We start from the raw sequence: 25,303 nt of genomic DNA, 5'->3' as shown, positions 1-25,303 counted from the left end.
TTGGCAAAAGTTGGCGTAAATTTTGTATTTAGTGAAATGCAGTAGACAAAACAGCCAAGTCAAAGGCTTACGGAAGGAAGAAAAGCTATCTGTTTTAGCATTTAGCTGTTGTGAGTTATTTTACAAGATATACGTAACCTAGTAAATCACATTCCAGTCAAAGAAACTACATCCAACCCTGACTGAAATATACCCCATTGCTAGTTCTCTAACTGAAGAATCTGACCTTCCACATAATATTTAATAGGAGACAGAAAGAAAAAGAGCCACATACTGTAAAGAATAATCTATGAAATCTCGTAAAAATAAATATTTGCAAGTCCTAAAGAAAATATTATGAAATAAGAGGTATATGAAAAATTGTTTATGAGCTCAAACACACAAAAATTGTCTTTTTACATATACTTATAAATTAATCCCTTTGCACACACAAAAAAAGAAGACTATGCAAGAATATATCACACAACATAGAATTCCAACAATTACTTACTTTTTATTTCCGTCTATAAATTTGAAAATGCAGTTGCCAGCTTTTCTGGTGCCTACTGTAATTTTCCTCCAGACGATAGTCTCCACACAATTTATGATAAGATTGATACATTCAGTATGAAGTGGTTTCACTATTTATCCCTTATGTTGCATCCACAATTTGCTTATCAGTCCTTTTCGGAGAAAAAGCAGGTCTATACTAAAAAAAGCCCTGATAAAATTGGCAAAGCTTAATTATTCGTAGCTTAAAGCTTGGTCTTAGATATACTGATGCATCCATTTAATTTCAGCTGCATGTATCTACTGAATTTTGTTCATCGGTCTACACGAAATATCAAATACGAGTTTGTTTATCAGTACAGAAGTCTTTTCTCTATATATTTATGCCAAATACTCCACCTATCAGAATTAATAGAAGCCTATCCAGTGACAGCTAAAATTTATATATAAACTTCCCATTCATAATAACAAAGCCGTTGTTCAGAGGCTTATGCTGAAGTGTGCACGAACTGTTAGAGAATTGTTGGGGAAAGCAGCAGAAATGCAATCTAAATGTTGTACATTAATTAACTGAAAGAAAATGTACACTGGAAGATGTTTTATTCAAAAATATGGATTCAACAGTAAATAAAACTATTATGTAAAAACCCATTAACTGTTCAAATCCTGTCAGAAACAACACAAGACCCAGGCCTGCCAGTGCCTGGTGCAGTTGCTTTCCTGAATTAACTAACTCATTCCTCCAGAACCAGTTCCTTCAGAAACTGGCAGTCCCATGGGTCAACTGCATGGTGAGGTAAGCAGAAGAAAGCAAAGCAAAAAACATTTGTGTTTACACACAACACCCACTTCTCATGCTGAAACTTGCTCAGCTTTGAGACATCCACCTAAAATATTTCTATTTTCCTGGTCCATGCATGTGTATGTCGATACTTTTTACAGCAATGGCTGCAGTTTCTTTGTAATAACAAGGATAGACATAATTTTGCATAAATTGTAATTTTTATATCAGATGAAAAGTTGCATTTTCAGTTAGAAATATTCTGCATAAAATTCATACGTTGAATCTCACAGCGCTTTTTAATGCTTCTTGGCAATTTTTGTGCAGCTTTTTCTTCTCTCTTCTACATGCTCTTCACCTGTACTGTACCTGTCATGACACATTAAGACAACAGATTCAAATCATACGATAACAGAGGAAAACTTGTCATCTTACTCAATGCAGAAGTCAGCTAGGCATCCTCAGAGGAGACTGAAGTTACTTCACGAGCTATCAACTCTTAGCAAAGCATCATGATGGAATTTCTAAGTACAAATATAATGTTTTCTGCCACTATTTCCTTACTAAAGGCATTTTTACTTCTTCTTTTTTTTTTTTTTTTTTTAAAAAAAAGGGTTTTCTTTTGTTTCAGGAAAATAATACCATCATATAGCAGAGGAATATGTAAAGTTTCCTGAATGGCAACGACATCAAGAGTTTTACAATTTGTATTAAAAAGAAAATGAAAGATATTGACAGATCTGTTACCAGCAGTTACCAAAATCCATGCAGCTCTGCTGGCTGTAAAAACACCTGGCTGAATAATGAAGTACCAGGAATAGGGAAGCTCTCCCACAGGGAGAGTGTTGTACTGCCTGTTAGACGTAGGTGTAGCTTTTTCTTATACTAGTGTATTAATGGAGATCTCTACAAGTTAACGTATAAAGTTTGATCCTTACACTTTACTTTGCTCATACAGAACATGCTATTAAACCACATATCTTACATGCTTATATATTTCATAGGCTGTACCTTACGTGTTTATATAGGCTGTAATCTACAGAAGGTATAAAATATTATGAATTTGATTATGGATGTTCCAGCTTCACGGGGCCAGATGCTCTACAAACCAAGAGGTTGTTCTTCTTTAGATAAGTAGTAAATTTTCAGTTATCTGAAACTAGTGTCTTTGAACTCCACTGACTGAGCAGAATGATCTAAATCACTGGGATAATAAAAAAATGCACATGCCTTTTTGTGAATGTTTTTTCACCAGCCAGGAAAGCAACAGGATCCCCTAAGAACCTCTGATGCCCAAGAAACCAAAGCTGTAAGTGTATTTGACCTGGTGCTTGTGACATTCCTTGAAACAGCATCACTGTTTGTTTTGTCAGGTCCACAGGGAGCGGTTGCTGGGTGACACACTGACCCTAGAATCATTAACAAGATGCCCATCTTTTCCTATTTGCTTGTAAAGAACCAAGCACAGCCTGCAAATGAAGTAATGATGATAATTAAAAATAAGCCATTACTGGAAAACTAAAGCTAGCTTTAAGCCTTCAAAGATCTACCAAAGCTAGGAGGCAACATCAAGAGGCTGTCCTCAATATGCAGAAAAAAATAATCCTAGAGTCCTCTGAAGATCATCATGGCTATATACAACAAGGTTTTCAAACTGGATGTCTGTGGGAATCAAATTGTCAGAAATTAGGATGGGAAGTTAGGGAAAAAAACCACCTATGAAAATGTTAAGTATGGTAGTACCAAGATTTTCTGCAAGGAGCTATTACAGATCCATGTTGTTACATTTCTCCCCCACCTATATTATAATGGCATCTTAACAGCAATGTTCCTGGCTAAATTCCATCTGAGGGGAACATCTCCCCTGAAAATTACTTTAGAATATACTTCCTTGAAGATTTACTTCACAGACATTCATAAAACCACCAAGATATTCATTATCAGTTGTGAAGTTTCCAAAATATGTATTTAGAAGACTAAAATGAGGATAAAGGAAAAAAAATGCATCACAGTGAAGATTCTCTAAGTCTAAATTGCTACTCCAGTCTTTTTTTCCCCAAATATGTGGCCTTTTCCACTATCAATTTCCTCATTAACCACTTCATTGTTCTTCTAAAACCTCTTCCAGGTGCCTTATATATCAAATTACTGGTGAGTTACTAAGGGAGAGCTACTAAATAACATCTTTACTATAAGCCCTATTTGTAGGCATAAACCTGCCTTCACCAATCTTAAAAAGAAAAAAGAATAAAATGAGAAAAGAAACAAGTTTTCCCTTTCTGAAAATCAGGCAGAAATATTTAAAGAAGCACAAAGCTTTAGTCAAAAGGATACCTTTTTTTTAAACTAGTGGGATTAAATCTATGTAATATTTGTCCAATTATGTTATTGACATGATGTTTTACTTGCATAAGACTTGAATATTCTGGTTTTACTGGGCAAACCATGTATTTTTTTTCCATATACGCATAGGTTACATCAAAAATATTGGTTTCCAAAGCCGTACACTTTAAATAACATTTGCATTTTGGCATTAAATGACAGAATAATTTCAGCAGTAACAATAGAGGTCATTCCTCCTCTCCCCTTCCCTTTGTCCCACCCCCTCCTTCATCCTCTGCACCACACACACACATCTGGGTCGTCTGTGAAGTTGATCCAACATCAGAGTTCAACCAAGGTGTTCAGTCATGTTCATTACCAAGTATCTGCAAGGATGGGACAGTGTAATGCTGTCTTGGTGTGTATTTTCTGTTGATGGCAGTTTCAGTGCTGCTGTGATAAATTAGAAACCTCTGCATTGTCTACGCATCAGCCATAGCACTCAACACACCTAAGATTCAGTGGACTTGGAAATCCAGGTGATTAGGTGGCATGAAGCTTTATCATAGGAAGCTTAACTGAATTGCTGAAATGCCATGGTTGACTAAATGATCTTCTTAAAGGAGGGAAAGGCTGAGGAGAAAAAGAATAATTTGAGTAGTACACAACGGATGATGTTGCAAAACTACTTGCTCATCTAACTAATGTCCCCACATATCTTCTCCGTTAAAAAATATATATATATATTGAATTACTCTAGAAAGTAAAAAAGTCACAAAAAGTCAGAAAAGCAGAAGAACAAAATGATTAACTGTATAACAAATGTATTGATTACATGAGATATCAAAGTACCAGAAGTACAACTAAAGTTGGGAGTACTTTTTCCCACTAAGGAAAAAGAAAGTCCAATATTCACTATAAAATGAAGTCTATTGGTAAATAATGAAAAGATGGTTGAAAGGCTGAATTCGTGTTTTACTTAAGTCTTCACTTAAAAGGTAATCTCAGCTGACAGTAGAATGAAAAAAAATAGATCAGATGGTTTCAGATCAGCTGGGCTATATTAAAGGCACTCAAAGATAGATAAAGAACGTGCTGAATACATTTCAGCACCATTAGCTTAAAGATGACGCAGAGATAATTAATGAAAAACCAGAAGATGGGAAAAAGGAAAAAGGCGATCCCTATACTTAAAAAAAAAAAAAAGACTGTAAATTACAGAATAATGAGTTTTATGAGAGTAATGAGTCCAGTGCTTCCCATTTTATTACCTTAAAGCAATCTATGAAAATACAGTGTAAGTGCATGTATCATGAGAAGCAAAACTGGCTAAATATCTGCATTATAAGAATTTTGACTAATGCTTCACTGACAGGTAGATTAACTGGGTGTTGCTGGAAGGTTTGTCCTCGTCCATAGTGAAAGTTATTTTACAGATTCATAAATTACTTAGCTGGTATAAGAAAACACATACTTACTAAGTTTATAGACAATATGAAGACAGAAACAAATTTAGTCACGTTAGAACACAAGACAATATTCAAAAGGAATAAGAAGTCTAAGAAGAAAAATGCAACTCAATATGTTAAGTAGATATGAATACAGTGTAAATCAGTAATAACCAGGAATACCAGACTGGAAACAGTAAGACAGATGACAGCCCTGAAGAAGTGGGCTGTGGTTTACAGTAGATAAACTGTACCATCAGTGTCATTCTACTTAAAAACAAAACAAAACAAAAAACCACAAGAAATAGAGGAAGTCTCTGTCTACACTCACTGGAAAGGTCTTAACTGGAGGCCTGACTTCAGATTGGGAACCACGTCCCAAGAATAATTTGGGCCAATTGGTAAAAAATTAGAACACATCAACAAGAAAAATCAGAAAACAAGGAAGCATAAACTTTCTCCAAAGCGGAATTTGAGCAGCACAGTCTGAAGAAAACTGTAGGAAGAGATAGGATTGTAGAGATAATAATCATAGATAATTGTGAATGTAGGGCTGTTGCAGAGAGGAAAGATGGATGTAAGCAGGAAAAATAAATGGAAATAGCTGTCTTGAATTGCAGCAAAAATTTAACATACTTCAGCATTGTATCTAAACAGTGTGAATGAAGGTATAGATAGCAGTATGGCCACATCATGTGACCAGATAGCTCTAACTAGAGAAGGAGATATATGCCCTACTATTCTCAAGTAAATCTGTGTCTGGGCAAGGTGCTTGGACACATTTTCCACTTGTAAGACAACAAACAGTAAAATAACGAGACTTCCATAATTGGATGATTTTTATGAATAGGTTAGACAAACCACTGCCCTGTGGCATCAATAATGACTTACTTGATAGTTCCTCTAGCCTGATTTTTCATTATTCGTTACAAAAAAATATCCTCTCAGTAAAAGGTTTTGGGTGTTCTAAAGCATGATTGTTCTTGTATATTCGGTAAGTAGCAACACAGTAATATGTATATGGAAGAAAACCACAGTGGCATCCAAGACTGAGAATACAGGTTTCTAAGATACTGCTAGACATTAAGGAGAAATGGGCCTTGTATCAAGTTTGTGATAAACTATGAGCTCTCCAGACTAAAGAAAAAGAAGCAGAGAACCTGACCTCGGCAAACTTACTTGTTTCATTTAGAATCTGAGCTATAAGGAGGGCCACTGCAATCAACACGGCCATCAGAGGTCAGATGAGGTTTTAAAGGCTGGAATGATATAGCAACATAAAAAAGAGCCTTACATGTGAAAGTACATCTTGTATTTTCTTCCTGTCATTCTCTCTCTCTCAGCCTTATAGCTGTTTTTTTTCCTTCTTCTATTATGAAAACCCTTGATAACTACTTTTTAAAAATAACATAATACATGCATAAAACAAATATATTTGACATAATTAATAACAAATATATAAGCAAGGCCTTTTGATATACACAATTTTCTGCTTGCCATTAATGAGATTTCCACTCTTCAAAACATAATTTTAATTCATGATTTTATAAGGGGAAAAGGGTTGCATCATAACTTCACAGGCAATAGTATCTGCACAGACAGATTTCACATTCGTATACTAGAACTGACAGCAGCTGAATACTATGTTGCTCGCTTTTTCATAGGCATGTACTATCTACTTTACATCACAAAGTTGTGCTGCTCTGTACTTTTATTAGCTCAGAGCAGGAAAACTTCAACACCCCAGGTAGCTGCTCTAGGATGGCAAAGTCCTTGGTATGGACAAAGATGCAGTAATAGACAAGAGATGTCTTAGCTGAACCTATACATTTGAAGAGGTGGTATAACAGCCTGCAGGAAAAAAAAAAAATCTTGTTGGTATATGTCACATCCATACGAAGAGGTTCTTGTAATGAAGCTATGCCAGTACTGCTAAGACTGCAGCCTGTAATACAGAAAAAACCTAAGCAATATTTTAGTGAGCATGGAGGTGCTGGGTTGACAGTTGGACTAGATGATCTTAGAGGTCTTTTACAACCTTAATGATTCTATGATTCTGTGAATATGTATCACTACAATATCAGTATATTCCAGATTCTTTATTACATGTTTACATCCAGCATAATATTGCACATACTTATGAGTTTTTTCCTCAGCTTGAACACGTTTCCTTTTGGCCATTTCTGAAATCAGGAGAAGCCACAAGAGCCCGCCTGCCTCCAAAAAGAATCAATAGTACAAACACATTCTTGATCAAACATCCATGTAACTGAACCCCTAATGCCTGAGATTTCCTTACTACTTCTTCATGTAGAAATAAAGATAGAGTAGTTTTTAACCTCCACATTTGGAAGCAAAAATAGTTTCTGAAGGAGGCAGGACAGATGAAAATGTGCACTGTCCAAACCAGAACAATAAATCTTCTCTCATGAATTTCAGTGAGAATATTTATCTTATTTTTCAAAAGGAGGACAATCAAGCTAAAACTTTATTCACCTGTATAAATGGAAAAGTATACCTGTATCCAAAAACACCATTAACACTGGCCAGGTTTTGCCATTTTAGTGTCATTGCCTAAGTTCTTACCACTCCTTGAGACAAGAACTGAAGTGTTGTACATTTCAAAAATCTATTCTTAGAAAAGTGCCTATTTATTATGGTTGCTGTGGGATGTCTTGGTTTCAGCCCTGAAATACAGGTTTGGCTCACAGCTCCTCCTCTCTGCTGAAAGGTTCAGACTGCATCTATGATGTGCCCCTCCCAACACCTCTGGGAAAGGTCTTGAGACAACAGTTCCAGATACAACAGAGTTTCTACCCAGCAATGTAAGATAGCTAAATGCAAAATATTTAAGTGTCTGGAGAAAAAAAAAAAAAAAAGCATTGCTGAAAAAAGCATTTGAGGCTAAATAAAAAAAAACTGAAATAAATGAGACCTGTTTGACTGACCCCCAAGAGGTTTTGGTTCACACCTTTAGTTTTCTGTACTTTTGTTTGTTTAATAGAAAAAGTCAAAGAGAAATTTTGAAATACAAAGATGCAAAGAAATGGCAATTTCCCCCCATCCATCCCCCTCAGTTTCCTCTTATGAGCCCTTTCTTTTTTTTTTTTGTAACAACAGAATCTTGACTCCATGAGTGTAAATGTGGTACTCTGGAAACAAATCTAGGGGGACTATTACAAACTCTGAAAGAAGGGCCAAACTGTGGGCATCCATAAGTGTAGACATGAACACTTGACAAAATCAGTGTTGCAGATTGTCTTTAATGTTGATCAATTGTACTCAGCCTTGTCTCAATCTCGTGATATATAAATCTTTAATCATGTATAAATACTGATCTGTTCAAAAATACTGGATAGCAGTTACTCGTGTCTCAAGTCCACCTCAGGCCTCTTGATGTATGTAAACACTAGGCACCCTAAATGGGTCCTGTGTTGCAAGGTATACAATGCTCATCAGAAAACAACAGATTCATTTGTCTGTGAGTAGAATCATTAACAATAGCTACTTCTTATGTACACACACAAAGGGAAATAATGGTGAACACATCTGTGTTTTCATTGCCCATGCCTTCGATGTCCTTACTACCATCACTCCATATTCCTTTAAAATCGACATGAAAGGCCAAAAGTTACAGGACTAGTCTGTCTTCTCCGTAACAACAGCTTTCTGCTAACAGCTGATGGTCCTGCTGCATTTAGGATCTTTACACTTTCCAAAATGAGACAAGGATGGGGGAGGCCGACTAGGTAGAGACAAACTCCCCAGTGAAGGTAGCTGGCATAAGCAACTACTAAAACATACATATTTTAAACAAGGGACGCCATTATCATCTCAGACCCTATTGAGCATTTTACTAAAATCAAGGGAAAATATTTGAAAGCATAAAATTGTGAAGGACACTTACCATCAAGCACTTAGTTGTCATCTCTTAAAATTGATATTCAGCAAGTATAAATAGCCATTGCTCCATTGACATTAATGGATTTACGAAAGCTAGAGAGCCAGAGTAAGTGAATTTTGAACAATTTAATAACAGAAAAAGCAGGTGATCATGAGTTCAGTTGTTTTATCACCATTCACCTTGCTGCTTAAAGATAGACAAGCATGACACAAGCCCCAGAGCGCTCTGTCCAGAGCCCAGATGAGGCCCTCCTTAAGCTGAATTTATCAGTATCCTACAGGAAGCTTTTTCTGGGTTGGAAGCATGCTTAAAAAATGAAACTAAAAAAAAATGGGTAATTCCACGTAACCGTGTTCTGCTCAGTTCAGTGTATACCTGTGTTGCAAAAATAGCTCCTTGGCACTGCAAATACTACACAAAACTGTAAGGAGAGGAGGAAAGCGTTTTTTATTTTTTAAATTTTGACCTGCCAAAACAGGCCTGCCTGCCTGCCTGGCATCGCGGGCCCTGCGTGCCTTGCCTTGGCTGGCTGGCGTCATGGCTCCTACCTGCCTGCTTTGGCTAGCTGGCTGGAGTCAAGGCCCCTGCCTGCTTGCCTGCCTTGGCTGGCTGGCGTTGCTGAGCTTGCCTGCCTGCCTTTGTTAGCTGGCTGGCATGGATCACAACTGGTGTTCTGTTATCAGGGTCCCGACAACAGCTGCAGCTCAGGGAACATTGGGACACTACCCTCAGACACAGGGTTTGAGTTTGGGTGGCCCTTTTTTGGAGCCAGGACTTGGACTTGATGATCCTTGTGGGTCCCTTCCAACTTGGGATATTCTGTGACTCTATTCTGTGACTCTGTGACATGACCAAACTTTCCCAAAGAAAAAATCCCTCTTTGTTCTATGAAAAAGTATGAACACTTCAACCTCAAGTCTAATTTTTCTGAGAGTTTCAAAGTACCAGAGAAGAAAACCTTAGACAAGTGGTGATCTTGTGTTTCAGCCATGAGCCTGGGAGTCATGGTTTTTTTTCCTGGCTTTGACTCAACTTCCCTATGTCGTGAGGCAAGGTCTCCTATTCACTGAAATGGCAGTAAAAGGCAACAAATCAGATATTACCACAGAATCTGCCCCTTAGTTTCAACCAAGTCCTTGAGGACTAAATCAAGTTTCTTTGCTTGCAAGAACTATACAATAGGTTTAAATACATACATTTGGTGTAATCATTCAGTTTCAATATACTTAAAGTTTCTTTTATTTCTTTTTCTCTTCTATATTCTAATCAGTAACTTTCTGCTCTCTGATTTGGATGGTTTAATCAGCCTGATTCGGGATCGAGCAGACTGAAGTCGCTGGATTCCAACTTTTGCTTAAGGTTGTTCAGTGACAAGAACATCCCAGCACCTCTGACTCTTTGATAGTGATTCTTAAGTCAAAATTAACAGAAAATACTTCAATGTAAATAGGTAAAAAAGCTCATGCAATAACAACCATTTAGACAAGAGAGAGAACGTGTATCTAACAGCATTAATTTTACTGAGTTGCATCTCTCTACCACTGTGGGTCTGGTGGCTCTGCCTGTAATCCAATCAGTCCAGGTACAGTCCAGCTTCATGCAGAAGCTCTGTGGATGCATTAGCAGAGCCCTGTGTCTGAGCTATGTTACTCTAAGCAGGGTTATTGACCACGACACCACACTAAGCTAACTCCATGGTTCCCAGATGCAAACTGCCTTGCCACTGGCCATTTTAGAGCAGAATGAACATGCAACTGTCTCCATCAATTTGTGTAAGCAAGCACAATGTTGCCTCACTAACTTAAAAGTTCTTTGAATTCTGTATATGTGCAAAAGAATAAGCAGTGATGGTAACCAGAGAAAGTCTAATTTTGCCACACAGGGCCGGGATTTCTAATGCAAAATTGTAACTGCGTGTTAATATGCATTCAGATAGGGCACAGAGAGATGTTTTATAAGGACTGTGTATGAGACTTGAAGACATCATTAAATAATAAAATGACCTCAAAATCTGAGGTATTTGTTTGCTTATTCAGATATCAGCATATATTAGCTTCTGAAATCTGAAAAGCCTTTGTTCCCAACTAATAAAATGAGAGTAGAAGAGTCCTTGAAAGCATCTTAAAGTAATGGAAGACTTAATAAGAAAGTGGATAAGAAGATACTTCTAGTCTAGCAAAAAATGCCATCATGTTAATAATAGATGACGAACGCAGCTCAGCATGATGTAGGGATCCATGAAATGTTACAAAGCTAAATCTCATGCTAGTGAAATGCTGGCTGGTAACACTGACAGAGTCAGTACGTGTGAAAGAAATCTTCCCTTGAGGATGTCCAGTGGGTATATTCTTAACCACAATGCTATTTAGATTACAAAAGTCTACTAATTTTTGCAGGCTTCCTAATGGCTCAGTGACTTCATCTAATGGCACTCTCTAATAGTGCTTGTACTCATAGTGCCCAGCCAATGGCACAGCTGCCTTGGTTACAATTCAGTCCCCCACAGTAGCAATGCCAGAGTGGAAGGCAGTCAGCATCCATAGTTCTTGCTGCTCTCAGCAAGAGATAATGTTGCTCACTCCTGTGAAGGAGGTGCTCCTTACTTTGCACAATCAGACTGGGAGGTGTCTGATCGTTTATGTTCTTCAAAGACAAAGTAATTATCCCTTAAACACCAATGTAATATATTGCTTTGTTTTTAGAGGAAGGGAATTGATCTTGAATGGGCTGCTTTGAAAATCACCCTTCTGCCGGCAGAGTTGCGATCCATCATCTGATATGCTTTTATCATTCAGAGAAAAAGGTATGTGCAAAAGTCAAGATTTACCACCCAGGTGATTAACATTTCTTCTTCCCATTGCAATTAATATGCTATAGTATCTTAGCCAGTTCCAGTTACAAAAATTAAATTAAGCAGATTGGTTGACAAAGGTAATATACTGAGAAAACCGTTAATTCCTAATTCTTCTTGTGCAAACTAAACAGTGCTTAAATCTAGCAGCAAAAAGAAAATAACACTTTTCCCATCCTCACAATTGTCCTTTCTCCATATGCAGATGGTCAGTTTCAGCGTTTTGAGATCTGCTTATTTCCTTGATCTCCAGAATACTTTAAGAGCCTGACTCCTGTCTTCCCTAACAGCTTGTGTCCAGAAGTGAGACCATCAGGGAGTATCCCCAGCTAAACATGCAGTCAGTACAGGTGTAGGTACCTGCAAGTCTCATTCTGCATGAGAAAATTTCAGAATCTGTCAACACTTAGAAATAATCTTTCCAAAAGAGAAACTGTAGATATTTTTGCCCTTGTAGTGAATTTTAAACTACTTTGCAAACAGCAAACAATTAAAAGGAAATCCATTCTCCAAATTATGAGCCCACCCAAATATACCAAACTTTCCTATTAAAATGTTAATACATTTATAGTCACTTGCGGCCAATACAGCAAGCAAATTATGGTAACTGTATGCAGAAATATGAGCAAACGCCAAGTAGAAAAACAGTATGAATTAGGACATGAGAGACTTTCTGTAGGGCCTAAAGCAAATTATTTAATATTTGCCTGCTTCCTTTTCCTAGTGCACTACCTTACACTTTAAGCAAGGTGTATCTTAGACACACATCCCAATCCAGAGGCTATCTCAGCTTCCTTGTGCTTCCCATGCTTTTCAGAAGTGCTAACCCATTACTGGACTTGGGGCATTAATTACTTCCACTTCTCAACAGATGAATGAACAGGGTGAAACCTTAGCAGAATCAGAGCACTCCAGCACATCTGGCATGTGCACAAACTGCATGTTGGCCTAGAAACCCAGATCTCACAGAAAACTGAGATTCACAGGGAACAGAATCTCTATCACTCAGTGAGACCTTGGATTAACCTGAACAGTCTTTTGGCCACAAGGCTCTGCAGAAACAGTTCATCGGCTTTCAATGCAAATACATATCGCATACTCGCTGACCTCTAAAATCTGGAATTTTTCGCAGATACAAAAACACAATGAAACTATTTCACATCACTCTTTCCCATACTCTTTCTAGGTAACACAAACTTAACATCATAAAAGAGGCTACAGGTAGCATTGTTCTCCAGCCATCGTGCAATACACTTAAAAAAAAAAAAAAAAAAAGCCAGGGTATATAGAAATATTCAACAGATCGGGGTATGTATAGGTTTAGTGCCTGCCCTATCCTTGTCCCACAGTCGAACAAGCAACAAGGTGCTCACAGCTATGGTAAGTGAGTCAGTACACATTCAGCTGATTACAGGTGTACGGGCTAACAGGCAATAATTAAAAGTTGAACTCATTTATCTTTAAGGCCATGTTGGATGGGGCCCTGGGCAATCTGATCTAGTACTTGATCTAGCGGTTGGCAATCCTGGCTGTGGCAGGGCGGTTGGAACTTGATGATCCGTGAGGTCCCTTCCAACCCAAGTCATTCTATGGTCTTAACTATATCTATTTACCTAACAGAAAAAAAAAATGAAAGACATTTAGAGAAATGAAGGACTTTATCACATTAATTCAATTTAAATCAACTTTGGCACTTTGTGGTTAATTTTGGTACAACTCGATCAGATTTGTCTTTCATCAAACCACTATGATTAAATTATACATTAGAAATACCACCGAAAGCCATTCAAGGCATCTAAAATACTTCAATACACTTAAACTCTTCTGTGATATTTGAATGAAGTTTGGATTTAGGCTACTGCCAATCATATGTCTAATCTGCTATCATAAACAGGAACTGGGAAGGATTTCTTCCATTCCAGGTCTCCCATTGCAAGTTCTCTGACAGCAGCATTACAGTAAATTACACTACTAGCTCAGTTTTCGTGTATCACTCATTATCCATTGTTCATATTGCCGCCTTCCCTAAACCAGCCACCCTTTTTTCTAATGCTGTGCAATCACCACAAGGTGAAGAACCACAGCTACCAGTGGTTTAGACTAAATTAAATCCTATTCATGCTGTATGGATGTGATTCACTGAGATAACAACCCTGCGCTTGGTTTTTCTACAAGTGAGGAGAAATGGACCGCAGTACCATATCATACCACGGTACCATATCTGGAGTACTGCATCCAGGCCTAGGGCCCCCACTACAAGAAAGATGCAGAGCTCTTGGAACGAGTTCAGAGGAGGGCCACCGAGATAATCAGAGGGCTGGAGCACCTCTCCTATGAGGAAAGGTTGAGGGAACTGGGCTTGTTTAGTTTGGAGAAGAGAAGGCTCCGGGGAGACCTCATTGTGGCCTTCCAATACTTGAAGGGAGCGTATAAACAGGAGGGGGATCGATTGTTCACGAGGGTGGATAGCGATAGGACAAGGGGGAATGGTTTTAAGCTGAGACAGGGGAGATTTAGGTTAGATATTAGGAGGAAGTTTTTCACTCAGAGGGTGGTGATGCACTGGAATAGGTTGCCCAAGGAGGTTGTGGATGCCCCGTCTCTGGAGGTATTCAAGGCAAGGCTGGATGTGGCTGTGGGCAGCCTGGTCTAGTGGTTGCCAACCCTGCTCTCAGCAGGGGGGTTGAAACTCCATGATCTTTGAGGTCCTTTTCATCCCAGGCCATTCTATGATTCATTCTATGATTCTATGATTTCCACGCATATTTACTTTTTCTAGCGGAGGTAAAGAAGTTAGAGAAATACATGTATGGATCCTCCAAACAGGAGATTTATTCTTGTTTATGACAGTATGCTACTCACTAGTATTAATTTTTTATTTTTTTTAACTGAGCAATTCCATCCATTGTTTGCAATTGCTAACACCTTTGACACTTCCAGTTCTCTAGAATGACTGTATTTTTAGCTAAGGGTACAGTTATGGGACAACATAACTACAGTAGTGAAGGATATTTTCAGGACGAGGAGAACCTTAATCCAGATGTTCACTGGTTAATTTGACCCACTGGTCTGAGGCTGGGATGAACAGCATCTGAATCCTATTTTAATAAAGCTGGTGAAGACTAAAGCTTGGAAGTTGTTCTGAAGTTACTGGCAGGAGAGCTGGGAACCAATCATCTCGCTCAATAAAAAAGAGGAACAGGCTCTAAGACAGAATGGAAATAGTATTATCATTTCACAGCTGAGCACCAGAGCATTTTATGTTGATGAGAACAGGAACAGTTTATCAGAAGAAAGATGAAGCTGAGCACAAATCAGCAACTTTCATCAACACAAGAATCAACTGGAAGCACCCAGAACTGGTTCCAAATGTGGAGATTTTTAAGTGCATTCTGAACATGAACATTAATGGATACACTGAAACAGGTACCTTCAAAATGTATGGCTGACTGATCATAGACTGATTAAATAATCTTCAGCACTTGTAGAGATAGCAAGTCGACCGTCCTTCTTCAGTTCTCTGAGCAGAGTATCCTTATGTGCATTAGAGGGCAGAGAGGCTTTTGAGGTTTTTATGATGTAAATTATTCAGACAATCTGTAGGAGCAGCAACGTTTCTGTTCCAGTTAAAATCTAAACACGCTCACCTTGACACATGTTAGATAAGATAAAAGTTATTTTCTTAAGATCTTATTTTTGGTGAAACCTTAGAGAAGAATTCCTCCCACACACAGAGTTAACTTTAATCTGTGCATGGAAGAGGGCTCTAACATCTCACCTTGTTTATAATGATCTTTTCTACAATTCTTCCCCTGCTCCCATCATTTCCCTCAGTATAAAAGCATATTAGAATCTTTCTGTTTATGGTTCATCTCCCAGTTATTCTTCCTCCTTTCCTTTATCTGCAGCTTCTTCGGTGTGTGTCAAAACTCTTCCTAGGGAAGTTCTCTTTGGCTCATTCTCAAACATATGTTCTTTATATATGTTTATACTCACTCTCAGCTAAAAATTTGGTACTAATAAAACAAAAAAATCCTGTGGGTGCTCAAGAAGAGAGTCACACAACAAGTAATTGTTTTTCCAATCACTTTATCATCAAAATTTTCCATTTTACTATTTCTTGGTGTCAACTTCAATAAGGAATAATCTTCTGGACAAGACCACTTATTTTATTAAGTAGAAAACTTTTCTTTTTACTCTCATTTTACTGCAATGCTGGCACTTGATAGTTGGAAGGGGTTTGCTGCCACTTTTGCTTGAACTTATCATTATGAAGAGCGTATATGTACAAGAATGACTTTCAGGGATTTTAATGAGAGCTGGAGGGCATTCAGCAACTTGTAAGAACAAGTCCCAAATCACCACAGCATTAGAAGAATCCATCTGAGCTAGGATTACATGCAAGTTATGACAGTATTTGAAGAAGAACAAGATGATAAGGAAGTATAGTAAAAAATAAAAAGACTAAAATAAAATCTTTTACAACATTTTTATTACCAGCATCTTAAGTATTCTGTATGTTCCTAAGATCAGAGAACAGTGATTAAATCCACCTTACAGTTCTGCTAAGGGCACAGATCCTTGGTGAGATCACCAATGTTTCACTAGTCACACATTTAAAAAAATAATAATAAAATAAATCTGCTGGCACTGCTCTGTCAGGGAACGGCAAGTCTCACTGAGTGTAGCAGTGTATCATCAGAAACCTGCTGGCACACCCTTTAGGAAGATTCACATTAACTGTTCTTGCTAAGAACTGACTACAGCAGATACGGAGAAGGCTGAGGTATTCAGTGAGTTCTTTGCCTCAGTCTTCACCATCAGCCAGGATTCTCACATTTCTCACATCTGTGAACCTCACATCCCTGCAAACTAGGGGAGCAAACTCCCCCCCACTGTAAGGTCAGAGCAAGTCCAAGACTTCCTCATGAGACTGACTGTGTATAGTCTATGAGGTTGGAAAACATGCATCTCAGAGTTCTAAGGAGCTGGCTGATGTGGTTGCTGGGCTGGTACACTTTAACATCTTTATCAGTGACACAGATGATGGGATTGAGCACACCTTCAGCAAGTTTGCCGGTAACACCAAGCTGAGTGGTGCAGTTGACACAGCAGAAGGAAGGGATGCCATACAGAGGGACCTTGATAAACTTGAAAGGTGGGTCCACGTGAACCTAATGAGGTTCAACAAATCAAAGTGCAAAGTTTTGCACTTGGGTCAGAGCAATCCTAGTTTTATATACAGACTGGGAGAACTCCTTGAGAGCAGCCCTGCTGAGAAGGACTCAGGGGCCCTGGTTGATGAAAAACAGCATGAGACAGCAGTGTGTGCTTACAGCTCAGAAGGCCAACAGTAACCGGGGCTGCATCAGAAGAGTGGTGGCCAGCAGGGAGAGGAAGGGGACTGTCCTTCTATGGTCTACCCTTGTGAAGCCCGATCTGGAATTCTGCATCCAAGTCTGGGGCCCCCAAAACAGGAAAGATGTAGAGCTTTAGCAGATATTCAGAGGTCTGGAGCACCTCTCCTGGGAAGATGGGCTGAAGGAACTGGGCTTGTTCATTCTGGAGAAGGCTGCAGTGACTCCTCATTGCGGCCTTCCAATATTTAAAGGGAGGTTATAAACAGGAGGGAAATCAACTTTTTACATGGGTAGATAGTGATAGGACAAGGGGAAATGGTTTTAAACTAAAGGGGGGAAGATTTAGGTTGAATATCAGGAGGAAGTTTTTCACTGAGAGAGTGATGAGGTGCCAGCACAGACTGCCCAGAGAGGTTGTGGATGCCCCTCCCTTGGAGGTGTTCAAGTCCAGGTTGGATAGGGCCCTGGGCAGCCTGATCTAGTACTTGATCTGCATGTAACAGAGTGGTTGGAACTTGATGATCTTTGAGGTCCCTTCCAACCCCAGAAATTCTATGAATATATGACAGATGAGAAGGAAACTGTTTCATTTTAAACTAATACAAGTGGCTTCAAGATTCAAAGTGAGAAATTTTCCACTTGCTATTGCCTGAATTTTATTTTTAAGGCAAAATATACTAAATAAAAAGAAATATTCTCTTCCTGACCCATGAAACAGATGAAATCCACACAAAATCAATGCATTTTTTAAACATTATTTTTCATTTTGATTTAATGTGACATGAAGTTTATAAATGCCTCCCTATGCTCGCATCCCAAACTAAGATACCACTTCCAGTACTAGCAGAAGCAATGCGAGCTTCATTACTCTGTCTTGCTAGCGCCACTGAAATTATGACCTGAAGAAAATATCAGCAAAAAAAATCACTTTGGTCTTCAAAATCCATGGCCACCTCCTTGATCCTCCTAATAAATCCCCCATCAGTGAAAATTAGGACTCATATGAGGATGATATACTGATACTGATATACTCAGCCCTAGTGAGGCCCCACCTCGAGTACTGTGTCCAGTTTTGGGCCCCTCACTGCAAAAAAGACATTGAGGCCCTGGAGCGTGTTCAGAGGAGGGCGACAAAGCTGGTGAGGGGTCTGGAGCACAGGCCTTATGAGGAGCAGCTGAGGGAGCTGGGATTGTTCAGTCTGGAGAAGAGGAGGCTCAGGGGAGACCTTATCGCTCTCTGTAACTACCTGAAGGGAGGCTGTAGTGAGCTGGGAGTCAGCCTCTTCTCTCTTGTAACTAGTGACAGGACGAGGGGGAATGGCTTCAAGTTGTGCCAGGGGAGATTTAGGCTGGATGTTAGGAAATACTACTTTTCTGAAAGAGTGGTCAGGCACTGGAACGGGCTGCCCACGGAGGTGGTTGCGTCACCGTCCCTGGAGATGTTCAAGAAACGTTTAGATATAGCATTGGGAGACATGGTTTAGTGGGGTTGTTGGTGGTAGGTGGATGGTTGGACTAGGTGATCTTGTAGGTCTTTTCCAACCTAGCTAATTCTATGATTCTATGATATTTTTATATTGACACCATATCAAGATAGCCAGCATTTCATATGAGGCATAACAACTTCTGCCCTCATTTGACTTGCAGAGAATTTCAACACATGACCTAGAGGTGAAAAACTCTGTATCATATTATCAGTCTCTTGAACCACACAGTCACTCATCTAGAACCAAAAATGTGCAGTTCATTTCCCCATACAGATGAAAATAACAGGCTCTCTGCCCCAAGATGTCAGCAGTCTTGCTTAGTGATTAATTACAGGTCTGAATGGATAAAATGTATTTTGCTTCAATACAAGTAAGCTCAAAAGATCTGACATACTATATTGTATCACAGAAATATTCTTTCTGAAATTATAAATAACAGGGTCATCATAGGTACTTGTCATTTAATTTAACACTGAAGTTGGATATTCAGAGATTCAACTGAATACTAGAACGGTTATTGCCTTTTCAAACCTATTTCCACAGTATTATGCCCACAACGAATTAAGAAGCCAATTATCTCAAAACAGCCTAAATTACTGTGTATTTTAAATATCCTCTTAATAGAGGCTTGAATGCCCTTATTTGTTATGCTCCAGCAAAACCTTATAGTCATGAGATAATCTAAGGTGAAAATTACCTCCAAAAGTTACATGGTAAAACCCTTACTCATGGCAAGGCCCAATACATAAGGTACACTTCAAAGTTAGAACAAAATTTTCAGAGCTATATTCATAAGGCTTTTAAAATTAGTCAATGGTGGAAACTCATCAGCTTTCCTGTAAAACATGCTCCATTGTATGACTGCTCTCACTGTGACGTTTTTTCCCCTAATATTTTATCTGAATTTCCTCCTGGGTATGTTCTCTCTCCTTCCACCGTGCACATCTAATAAGTGACTGTCTTACCAATATCTGTACTGAACATGTGAACTGATGCTGGTCCTACTCAAGTGAAGTATAGAACCTCCACTCACTTTTCTTGTGCAATACCAGGGCCAGTCACCTGTGTGACTGGTTGGATTCTTTGCTCACCTAATCAGTTAAATTCCTTTATCTGTATGCAAGAATAACTTGGATATCATAGAGAAGCTAAGATACAAAACCTTTTCCTGAAAAATAGAAGAACTGTGGTTTGGTTACTTATTACCAACTTAACAAATTGGCCCCCAAGCTGAAAGGATCCACTTTATACATCCAAGACACATGTAAAGAACATAGACATTGAAAAACACGATTTAATATTATCTAGTCATACAAGTTTCCACTTTAGATTAAGACTTCAGAAACCACAGTAAGATTTCAACACCATCCAACTAACTGCTGGTGCAGTCAATCTCACTTGATCTATAAGCACAAAACTCTTCTGTGTTGAAGTTCTGCAAGTCCTACCCAAACTCTGTTTGGATCCAACAGCGCTACTCTTCTGAATTTCAATGGTTTTCAAAAATTCAATCTTTGCTTCCCAGTCTCAAAAGTCTTGTAGTGGCAGGACGTAGCATATCTTCAAATAGAAGCAGATGAGCTCCATCCTCCAATATTCTTGAAATAAATATTTCCAAAACCTACTGTTCTTACAGACAGGAAGGAGAGCTATATAATGTACAACTGTCAGAGAATTAATTTCCATCATTATCATTAAAACTTTAAATCTTTCACTTCAACACTGTGGAAGATATTCTTTATATTTCTATATGACAGTAGACTGTCAATCACAGAGCAGCAAGGAACAATAGCAAAGTAGCCTGCTGTGGTGAACAAAGCCAAAACCAAAGGAACTGCCGCATGGCTTCTGTAGCAGACTCAACAGTTCAGAATTTTCAGACAGCTCTGCAAGTCCAGAGTTCCTGAAGTCCTGAGTTCCCAACTTTGGGTGACTGAACTGAAAGAAGTATGGCATGTAGCTTTACAAGGAGGGAATTTCACTACTGAGGCTGAATTGCTGGTGTGTGGAGCGGTTAAATGTGCAGTACTGATGGACTAAAAATGTGCTTTAAAAACAAGCATCTTCCAACAATTCTATAAAACCAGAAAACAAAGTGAAAAACATTTATTGCTAGTGATTACTCTCTCATTCCTGTTGACGGAGATCCTGAAAAAGATGCAACCAAACACATATTTTGGATTTTAACTTACAAAGATGTAACTCAAGCAGTTGCCTGGACACAGCCTGTTACTTCTAATGTTAACATTAAGGGCATTCACACACCCGCAAAACAAGCATATCAGTCTCTTTGGCACAGCCACTAGAAACAGTTACATGATTCGGGAATGTTGTTTTGAGTTATTTGAGCAAAACACCATTCCCCCATCAGTTTTCTCAGCAGGGAAGCATCCTGCAACCAGCATACTGTTCAGGGCTAAAATCCCAGTTTCCCTCATCCCTGTTAGTGCAATGCTCGCTCTCTCACGCTTCCTCCTCCTTTATCAGTGGACAGATGCTTCATCTCCAAATCAATGGGCCCGTGATTCTTTTACCAACATAAAAAGATGCTACAATTTATCGGTTCAGAGATTTTACCTCCTCAATCTATCAAATCTCTTGAATCTGTGAGCTGTTAACTAAGTAACTGCTGTTATCTCTAATATACAAGCACAGACAGCCTAACTGTAAGATAGTCAAAAGGCATATTAATAGAAGTTAGTTTACAGCTTTATAAATCATTTTCAAATGAGAAGAAAATCTGTGCAAGGCATCTTTCACTTCCTCACGTAACTATAAATAGTGGGATTTTAGTAAAAAATAGTGAAACGTTACATTCAGTCTAATTTAGACTAATTTACAGTCTCAGCTCCAAGGGTAAGGATTTGTCTGCATTGTTATAATTAACGTTAATTGCAATCACCAACATGAATATTCAGAGAAGAATCAGTTTGTTAAAACAACCAACTGCAATTGCCAGTGACTTGGTCAAAACATTGGTATACAGAAGCTGTGTTTCCATGAGAATCACTTCCCCATGGGGTCTGTTGACACAAACTGTCTGGAACGTAACAGGTTAAACAGGGGATAGACTGCTCTATGCCAACAGCTAGGCAGAACGCAGACTGCTAAATCAGAATCTATACAATGAACTCAGTGCAGCAAAGAAAGAGGCATGAAATGAGATTTTCAAAGCAGTAAAGGGGACTGAGCACCTTCTGTTTATCTTCCATTCACTATTTTGAAAATCTCATTCACGATCTGTTACTTATAGTTCTTTGCGTTTGCTTATCTTTATGCTTCTAGGTAGCAAAAACTTCCACTTACTGTAAATGTTAAAACAAAATTATCCTGCAATGGTAGTTACTCAGAAACACATTTTCTAAGCAGCATGATGGCTTCCACTGTGTGACACATATTAACATCAATTGGATTCACACAGCTAAACTTCTCTGCAATTCTTTGCCAATTTACCCCTTCCAGAATTTAATTTTTTTATTTGCTTTATTTTTTAAGCATTTTTCTGTTGCAGTTTTCTCTGGCGTAGTGGCTACTATAGCAGACACCATCCATGGCAGCTGCTTTAATTTGCTACTACAGAGGAGGCCAACGTCTGTGACTTCTGATGGCACTAGTGAGAATTATGGCTGCAATCCAAAGGACTCATATATCCATATGATATATTTTCCAGACGTATACATAGCTCCTAATCATCTTTTTATGCATAAATCTGTCATTAAGATACGCACACACTTCTGAGTTATTAGCCTGACAACTTTGGAAATGGCATATTACAATGCTTCACTTTGAACAGTGACAGAGATCACAGGGTTTAAACGCAGGGGGCACAACACTGTTCTTAGGCAAAATTCCCCCGGATTCTAGAAGCAGAATAAACCTGCAGAGGTGTACGGAAACTGCTCAGGACAGCACATTGTTAGCAGCAATTCCAGCGCTGGTGCCACCCAGCCAACCACCTCTGCGACTATCTCCAGAATCCCACGGCACACATAGAGATGGGGATGCACACAGATGGGTGTGAAGAATGATAATATCATTAAATGGTATGAGACTCAGTACAGAACGACCGTGGGATTACTGGACTCAATATTGAGATGTATTTAGTACGAAACGGAAAAGCTGTCAATCAGAAATATACATTTTCATGGATCAAAACACAGCTGAAAACTATTTTCATCTTATGTCAAAATCTCTGACAGACAAACAGCATTGAAAATTACAAGAAAATCTTCTTGAAGTTTATACACTTAATTTTTAAGGGTATGAGTATCATATAGAGTCTCATGCAGTAACCATTGTTCTTCCCAGCTCGTAATTCCTCATCCCAGCAGCACACAAACGTACACGCCAGACAAATGTCAGAGAGGAAGCCAGTTTCAATGAATGAAGAAGCTGTGCTATAAAGACTATAACACACTGCATATTTCTTTAAAAAAAGAACCGAATATTGGGTATGAACATCTTTCCAGGAATTTGGCTTTTTATTTCATGTCATTTTATAGCAAAAAGAACCTACAGGGTATGCTACAGCATGTCTACATGGTATGGCTGACTGTCTGTATGCCATAGAAGGCGTTGCCCACCATTTTTTATAAGGTCCATCTTTCTCAGGTGATATCTGAAGGTAAATCCTAAGGTTCAGGCAGAACTGCTCACAGACCCTTATCTGACTTCAGCAGAATACGACTAAGGTAAACAATTTTAACGTACATGCTCATCTCTTTTCCTAAAGTTTTTCCTCAAGTTGTGTAAATCACCTGTACTCCCCAAACCTTAGAAATGAGCAGTACAAATGCTTTGGCTTTTGTAAGGCTTCCTCTAAATGCTGTCCGCAGCCAGTATCACGCCTTTCACCTCCCCATAACTGGATGCAAGTGACACAGGTGTCACTTAATGACAGCAACGTCTGGGGATGTGGCTGCGTTGTGCACACTTTATACTCATGACCTCTGAGATGTTAGAAAAGCTCTAAAACCGCCCGTGGTGACAACTTCCACAGGCATCCATTGAACACTGCCACCACCGGGAGCACAGGAAGCACCTGAGCTCTAAGTTCACATCTACCAGACTACACCTTGCATCTAAAGCATGGCTCTTATTCTTAAGTGAAAATGAAACAAAGTGAAAGCATTTTGCCACACAGACATTTATCAGTGCCTGAAAGATACGGATATGACAGCGGAACGTTATAAAGCAGGTAAGTGCCGTAGAAAAAGCTGCACATTAAAGTCATTTTTGGAAGTTGTTACATGATCTGATAGGTCTCTTATAAAACACGAATCCTTTCCTGAAAGATTTTATATGCGTTTCTCCGCAGATTATGGAGGCTATTCGCACTTTACTTCAATTTTTATAGCCTCCAAGTAATTCTCCAGAATAGTAAATACAGTTATTATAACCTTCATAACCGGTAGAGGGATATATCTGAAGAAAAAGGGTTTCTCTCTCCTCCCACACGCACTGAAGTAAATCAGGAGTGATTCTCCTGCAGTCAATAGGAGCATCTGTAAAACTGATGCAAAACAAGAAAAAACAAAGACCGAACGGTAGAAGCACAGCTCTCCTCACAGCACAAGCACAATGGCACGCCTGCCCTGCCTTTGGGTACCACCCAAGTGCCTACACCGCTCAGCTCCATCCCGTACCTTGCACTGAGCACAATGGAGGTACAGCAGTCGGCACAGGCACAAAGCCCTGACACAGAGGAGGATGGTCAAGCGAAATACTCTGTGCTGGATTTAAGTGGAGGGCACTGCAAAGTGCTGTCAGAGATAGCTGGGGGAATCCAGAAAGGATTTAGAGGGGGGAAAGCGGCCAACGCATCCCACCGTTCTCCTCGTAACCACACGCGCGGCACAGCGCTCCTCTCAGGAGAGATCATGTGGCAAAATGATGACTCTGAGTCACAAGAAAAAAGAAAAATGTTTTAAAATCCTCTCGGGACCGGGAACGAACCGCCGAAGGCAGAGCGTTATGTTATCACCCGGCTAACGAGCCGGAGGAAGGGCTATCGCTGCTCGGGGCCGCTTCGCTCCTGTGACAACTCTGTTCTCACCAACAAATACGCCAACTTCAGTAAACAAAGAAAGGGAGACGCGTCCTCCTCATCCCAATTACCCGCTCAGGAACACTGAAGCAGAGGAAAGGAACCCCGGGAAAGTGCAGGAGAGGACGCGCCGGGGGCTTTCAGGGAGGTGAAAAAGGAGAACAGCGGAGGATGGCCACGGTATTCCCCCGGCCCCACGGCCCCTGCCCGCACCGCAGCCGCTCCGGCCCCGCACCGCAGCCGCTCCGGCCCCCCCCGGCCGTGCTCGCACTCACCAGCTGCAGCGAGCAGAGGAAGATGAGCGTGCAGCGCCCCGTGCAGCAGCCCATGGTGGCGGAGCGCCGCGGCTGCTCCTCGGCTTCCCTCCGCGCTGCTGGGCGAAGCGGGGGCGAAGCGGGGGCTCAGCGCATCCGGACGGAGCGCCCGCGTCCCCCTCCCCTCCTCCTCGCCGTCCTCCCGCCTCTGCCTCTCCACCTCCTTTGTCGAAGGGACAGCCGCCCCGCGGAGCGCAGCCGGCGGCGGGGACTCAGCCCGGCTGTGGGGAAGGGGCCGGGGGTGGGCGTGTGCGGAGCGGGGCGGGCCAGGCGGGGCGTGCTGCGGGGACGGGGAGCGGCT

At 39.9% G+C, this 25,303-nt stretch overlaps 1 protein-coding gene across 2 annotated transcripts in view; it reads right to left on the bottom strand.

The window, feature by feature from the left end:
- NKAIN3 (sodium/potassium transporting ATPase interacting 3) overlaps positions 1-25,029 on the bottom strand; it is a 356,427-nt gene extending 331,398 nt beyond the window's left edge. For both annotated transcript variants that reach the window (XM_021388682.1, XM_021388683.1), the window contains exon 1: positions 24,964-25,029. In XM_021388682.1, coding sequence (XP_021244357.1) covers positions 24,964-25,017 — 54 coding nt within the window. In that variant the 5' untranslated portion in view covers positions 25,018-25,029. The remainder of the gene's footprint in view (positions 1-24,963) is intronic.

This window comes from Numida meleagris, chromosome 2 (assembly GCF_002078875.1).
Source record: "Numida meleagris isolate 19003 breed g44 Domestic line chromosome 2, NumMel1.0, whole genome shotgun sequence".
NCBI classification, from domain to species: Eukaryota; Metazoa; Chordata; class Aves; order Galliformes; family Numididae; genus Numida; species Numida meleagris.
This window is presented reverse-complemented; position numbering and strand designations above follow the sequence as displayed.